General features: G+C 35.0%; 1 protein-coding gene and 1 pseudogene across 1 annotated transcript in view; one reads left to right on the plus strand and one right to left on the minus strand.

Annotated features, from left to right (window-relative positions):
* Nucleotides 1–4,491, plus strand: part of LOC107586659 (serine/threonine-protein phosphatase 2A regulatory subunit B'' subunit gamma-like) — a 6,237-nt pseudogene extending 1,746 nt beyond the window's left edge.
* Nucleotides 4,492–4,566: 75 nt separating this feature from the next.
* LOC107586614 (protein FAM177A1-like) overlaps nucleotides 4,567–6,007 on the minus strand; it is a 2,275-nt gene continuing 834 nt past the window's right edge. The window contains exons 3-5 of the mRNA XM_016274065.1: nucleotides 5,362–5,428; nucleotides 5,184–5,281; nucleotides 4,567–5,042 (exon numbers count right to left, since the gene is read on the minus strand). Coding sequence (XP_016129551.1) covers nucleotides 4,842–5,042; nucleotides 5,184–5,281; nucleotides 5,362–5,428 — 366 coding nt within the window. The 3' untranslated portion in view covers nucleotides 4,567–4,841. The remainder of the gene's footprint in view (nucleotides 5,043–5,183; nucleotides 5,282–5,361; nucleotides 5,429–6,007) is intronic.

Raw genomic sequence — 6,007 nt, forward strand, 5'->3', positions numbered from 1 at the left:
GCAAATAAAGTTATTAATAATGGCAAACAATAAAACCGCACATTGGAAAGATTTACTGCGGAAAAGAGTAGACTCTGCGAAACAAGGCAAGATGATGAATGTTAGCTAATCAGGAATTATAGAGATTTTTAACAAGATCAAGGAGCGATTTTTTTAAATAACAAAATGTGTAAATTTTTATTTACCAATCAACTGGTATAATCACGCTAGAAAGCATTTAAAAAAGTCGCTTAAGAAAATACCGTGGTTTTACTATAGTAACACTAACTGTGGTAAACATTACATTTAGTGGAAATGTTGTAGATTTAGACTATACTAAATATTTTATATTAGGGAACTAAGAGATTAGGGATTAGTTACAACAAATATTATAGTTTGTTGTATAGAAACCATAGTAACCCTACCCATTGTGTGTAACCTTAGTTCCTGTTATACAAAGTCTGATGAAAAATGAATATGATTGTGCTGTAAATTATAGAAGTACTTCTAAAAGGTATACCAGACTTAAACAAGTATCCTGGTCAAGTTTAGACAGTTAAGCTTGACTTTATAAATTATGTATTTATTTAATTGTAATGTGATAAATGAAAACTTGGCTAATATGATTTCCATATGTAAAATCGTAGTAAAACATTTGAAGCGTTACTTAAACGCTTAGTGGTTTATCTAATATATTAAGACCGTAAATAATGGAGACATGAAAAAGTATTGCATACAGTAGGAATGATAATGAGGAGCCATCCATGGTTTTGCTAATGATTACTTAGATTTTACTATGAATAGTAAAATATGGAGGAGGTGTGAATAATCATAATGTGTGTTGAAATCTTTCTTTGTATTGAACAGATGGCAGAACAGAGGAGGAGAAGAAAGCAGAGGAAACAGAATTGTTCACCAAGTATTATAGCGAAAAAGGAGAAGATGACTCATTTAAACACATCCCACGCTTCTACTACAGGGTGAGCTGATCATGCTCTAATCAGTAAAGAGAACACACATTTATTTGATCAAAAATATAGTAAAAAATTAATATTGTGAAATATTACAATTAAAAAGAAAACTATTTTCTATCTTAAAATGTAATTTATTCCTGTGATGAAAGATACATTTCAGTTATTATGATATCGCTGGAATCACTTTCAGAACAATTTTTTCCAGCTGATGAACGATAAAAATATTGACAGCCAATCAGATTCAATCCTGCTGTCACGAGCTTGAGAATTTAAAGTGGCAAACAAGCATGCGCTTAGAATAAACAGACGATATCGTTCGCTGGTGTGGACGCTAATATCGTTATCTTTATAGTTATATTTATAGTTATCGTTCTTGGTGTGAACGGGCCTTAAGGCTGTGTTGTTTAACGTAAAGACTTTCTTTCTACAGGATTTGGAGAACTACATTCTAGAGTTAATTCCCACACTCCCCCAACTAGATGGCCTGGAGAAATCTTTCTACTCGTTTTATGTTTGCGCTGCCGTTCGCAAGTTCTTCTTCTTCCTTGATCCTCTACATACTGGTAATTCTCCTGTGGTTGTGCTGTTACAATTTGCCTTTTAATTTACGTCAGAGCACCTGCAGACATTATTTCGATTTTACCCTGTGGAAAAACTGGAATGAAAAGAATCATTCTAATGTTTTGTACTTGCTCTGCAGGGAAGATAAAAATTCAGGACATTCTGGCTTGCAGTTTCTTGGGTGACCTACTTGAGGTAGCGTATAGATTCTCAGTCAAGTGAATCTTTATTACTAATATAAAAATATCTATATACGCTACCTTTAAAAAGTTTTTAAAGATCCTTCAGAAATCATTCTGCTCATTTGCTGCTCAATAAATATGTATCATTATCAATGTTGCTTAATATTTTTGTGAACATTTTGATATATTTTGGATTAATAGAATGTTCAAGAGAACAGCATTTGGGACATTGTGCAAATCGGATTTATTAATTTATAGCTTTGAGACGAGGAGCTGTCCAAAGAGAGTCAGGAGTCTAACTGGTTCTCTGCACCTTCTGCTCTTCGAGTTTATGGTATGCCTGCAAAACGCACTTAATCAGTGTTATATAAGTTAAATCTCATGTGTTAATCATCATATGTCCTGTTTACAGGTCAGTACCTCAACTTGGATAAGGACCATAATGGGATGCTCAGTAAGGAAGAGCTGTCTCGATATGGCACAGGAACTCTAACTAGTGTTTTTCTAGACCGTGTCTACCAGGAATGCTTAACCTATGATGGTGAAATGAATGAATGAATGAATGAATGAAATGGTGTAAAACCCTCTGTCTTAATTAATAATTTGCATTAGACTGAGATTTAGATGAGAGAAAATCCCTTAAATGTTGTCTGCTGTCCAAACGATAGCTTTGTGGGCAGGGAGACCTGAGTTCAAGTCCTGTTTCCAGATATACATGTACACTACTCTTCAAATTTGGAAAAGTCTTTTCAAAGTCTCTTATGCTCACCAAGGCTGCATTTATTTGATTAGAAATACAGTAAAAATCGTAAAATAATATTACAATTTAATATATTTAATATGTTTTAATATTTTAACTGTTTAATAGTTTGATATTTTAACTGTTTTCATATTTTAAAATGTTATCAATTCCAGTGATGGGAAAGCTGAATTTCCGGCAGCCTTGATTTGGTCATCAAGAAACATTTCTTATTATCAGTGTTGAAAACAGTTGTGCTGCTTAATATTTTTTTTGGAAACTATTATTAATTTCTTTTTAAAAATCTTACTTAAATTTTAAGCCTTTGTATACTTTTGACTTTCAACATAAAACTAATTGAATGTTGTGATGTTACTCTGGAAAAAGACTTCACTTGAATACATCCAAGCAGACATTTGCCACTGAAAATAGGCATATAATATTCTTATATGCATGGAATTTCAGTATCTAAAAACATAACCATGCAATTTGTAATGGGTTTTTTAACACCCCCATTTAGGACTATAAGACCTATCTAGACTTTGTGCTGGCTCTAGAGAACAGGAAAGAGCCTGCGGCCCTCCAGTATATATTCAAACTATTGGACATGGGAAAAAAGGCTGTCTCAGTATATTTGCCCTCAACTACTTCTTCAGGGTAAAGAAACATTTTTGAAGTCAAGCAAAAATACATGTTTGCTTTTTATAAATATGTACTATATTTTATATATTTACACTAAGCAGAAACTAACCTATTCATCTGTGATATCAGGCCATTCAGGAACAAATGAAAATCCATGGCCAGGAGCCAGTTTCCTTCCAGGATGTTAAGGTAAACGGCCTTTATATAGTAATAAAGCAATCTATTAACATGTAGGGAAGTGGGTGTTTTGGGTCATAAAATGGTGATCAAAATTTTATGTCTACAGGATGACATTTTTGATATGGTGAAGCCTAAAGATCCGTATAAGATCACACTACAGGACCTGGTGAACAGCGGTCAGGGTGATACCGTCACTAGCATCCTCATCGACCTCAATGGCTTCTGGACTTACGAGAACAGAGAGGTGCTGGTGGCTAATGACACTGACAGCAACACAGCTGATTTAGATGACACGTGACATCACATTGTTGCCAAATCAAAACTTCAGCCAAGAGGAATACACAGAATAGCTCATTTGTATATTGAACTGTTTATTAAGTAATATGTACAAAACAAACTGTATTTTTTCACCTACATTATAGAAAGGAAGGTGTGTTTTCACCTACATAATACAAAACTATTGTACACAAACACTCTTCAAAATGAAATGCTCTTTTCTGTGCATGTCAGAGGGGTGGACAAATTGAACTTAAATCTCATGGGTAAAGCACACATTTACATGCACACCAAAAATGTGTTCACGTAAAAATAATATTTGGTTACAAAAATAACTTCTTGAATGTTGTCAGCTCTGAAAGCGCTGACTTAAGAGGGAATATTCCCATCTGACAGTTTACTCTATTTTTGACAACTCCTAGCATCACCAGTAACATAGAAATGTCTAATATTGTCTCTAAGTTTTATAATTTTACAGCATTGTAAAAGATTGGTAATCCATGCAGTTGTTGTAGTGTTTAGCTTAGGCTTTTTAGGTGTTTATAATTATTAAAATGTACAATGAATTGTTGTAGTGATTATTTCCACCACAGAATAAAAAATATGTACATTTTCTGAAGAAAATGTGAGTGGTGCTTAACGTGGCAAGACTTGGGCAGTTACTGCATCTTTTTATAGTTTTTTAATTAGCTAGAATTTTTATAATGTTTTAACACATGACTAATCGCTATTAGCATTTAGCTATTCACTGTTGGCATGTGTAGCATGTTGGAAGTCCTGCTTGCTAACATGAGTCAAAAGAGCCAAGTCCCATGTCTACACAATGTTCTGATGCAGAGATATAGGTCTTGCTAAACGGTTGCTAGGGCACTCTGCTTGGTTGCTAATCGTGACTTTTTATCTTTAAAATTCAGACTTTTTTTCTCAGAATTGCGAGTTTATATCTTCCAGTTGTGAGGTTTTCTTTTTCTTTACATTTAGGTTAGGTGTCTATAAACTGTCTAAAAAAACATAACTGCAAGATGTAAACTCAAAAGTCAGAGAAAAAGTCAGAATTGTAAGGTAAATTCGCAATTACTTTTTTATTATATATTTTTATTCCATGCTAGTTTTATGTATGGCTTGTGAAATGATTAATAAAACAGTTCTGCATTAAAAGCAGAATCATTGTCAGCTATGCATAAACAACGTTACCTTCATGTTTAACGTCATGTAAACTTCTCCTCCAATAAAGAAACCTAGCACACCTCATGTCTAAGGTTAATATGGTAAAAAGCATCTAATATGCTCAATCAACTAAACAGTATTTTAGGAGGAAATGGGGGCAGGCACTTTATTAGCATCAGATGTAGCATGTGATTCCTGCTCCAGTTCAAAAGTCACGTTCACAAAAGAAGCAGTTCCTTCTGGTTGCTCGATCTTTGGCTGCTGGCCCTCCTGATTGTGCTGCTCCTCAAAACGATGTTCTGCCTCCTCAGAGAGACGGTTCTCCTCCTCTTCTTCCTCCTCCTGTGGATGACACATTATTAGGGTCTCACAATGTGAATACTGTTCAAAATCTCTCAAAAGACTTTGTATGTCCTTAAGTAATTGTACATGCTGCTTTTGAGAATATCAGCTAATAAATGAAGGCTGTAGCGGTGTACATACCTCTTTCTTCATCCTGTAGTACTCATCAATTGCATACTGATATTTTGGCGTCGTGATTCCCAGCAGTGAGGCCACTTTCTCTCCAAGATAGTCACAAACTGAAATATTTGGGTTGAAATGTACATTATGGACTGTTTTTGTATGATTAAATGTCACAGGCTGGAAAGAGTTTCATTACCTGAGATGGATGAGGTAGCCACTCTCCACATATGGAACCAGACATATGGACCCCAGGTCAACTTTGACTATAATCAGAGATGCAAAGTGACTAAGATGTTCAGATTATTAAAAAGAAGCAACTGAAACTACACTTCTATTTAAAGGTACCATATTTTACACCTTTCTAGAGTTTTATTTTAGGTTTTGATGTCCTTAAGAATATATATTTGCGGTATAAGTACCTTTAAAAACCTTTCTCAGGAGCTCTCCTGAGAACAGGTCAATTTTGTCCTGTCTAATTAATATTCATCAGCTTCTCTTCTGATTGGTCTGTTGTTTTCTGAGTGACGCATGACCAGGCCAACCACAGGTAACTAGGGTCAGCCGACGTCACAGCGCTAGCTGGAGGCAGCAAAACAAAGGGGAAAGTGGAGGCGGCCCATTCAAACCAGCGCAGATTCGGCTACATAAGGAGCTTAAAATATCATCTTGTTGTGATATCATCGACGTAATACAGCCTCAAATTAGAAATTTTATCACATATCTGCTGCCACGGCCAGACAAAAAACTGGACAGAAATGATCGTCACAAATGTTTGCGTTTGCAGCGCACACTTCTTATCAGAAAAGGTTCAATAAAGTATTGTCTTTTGTTGTTATGGGCGC

The sequence above is a fragment of the Sinocyclocheilus grahami genome, unplaced genomic scaffold (assembly GCF_001515645.1).
Source record: "Sinocyclocheilus grahami isolate Dianchi unplaced genomic scaffold, SAMN03320097.WGS_v1.1 scaffold84.1, whole genome shotgun sequence".
Classification (NCBI taxonomy): domain Eukaryota; kingdom Metazoa; phylum Chordata; class Actinopteri; order Cypriniformes; family Cyprinidae; genus Sinocyclocheilus; species Sinocyclocheilus grahami.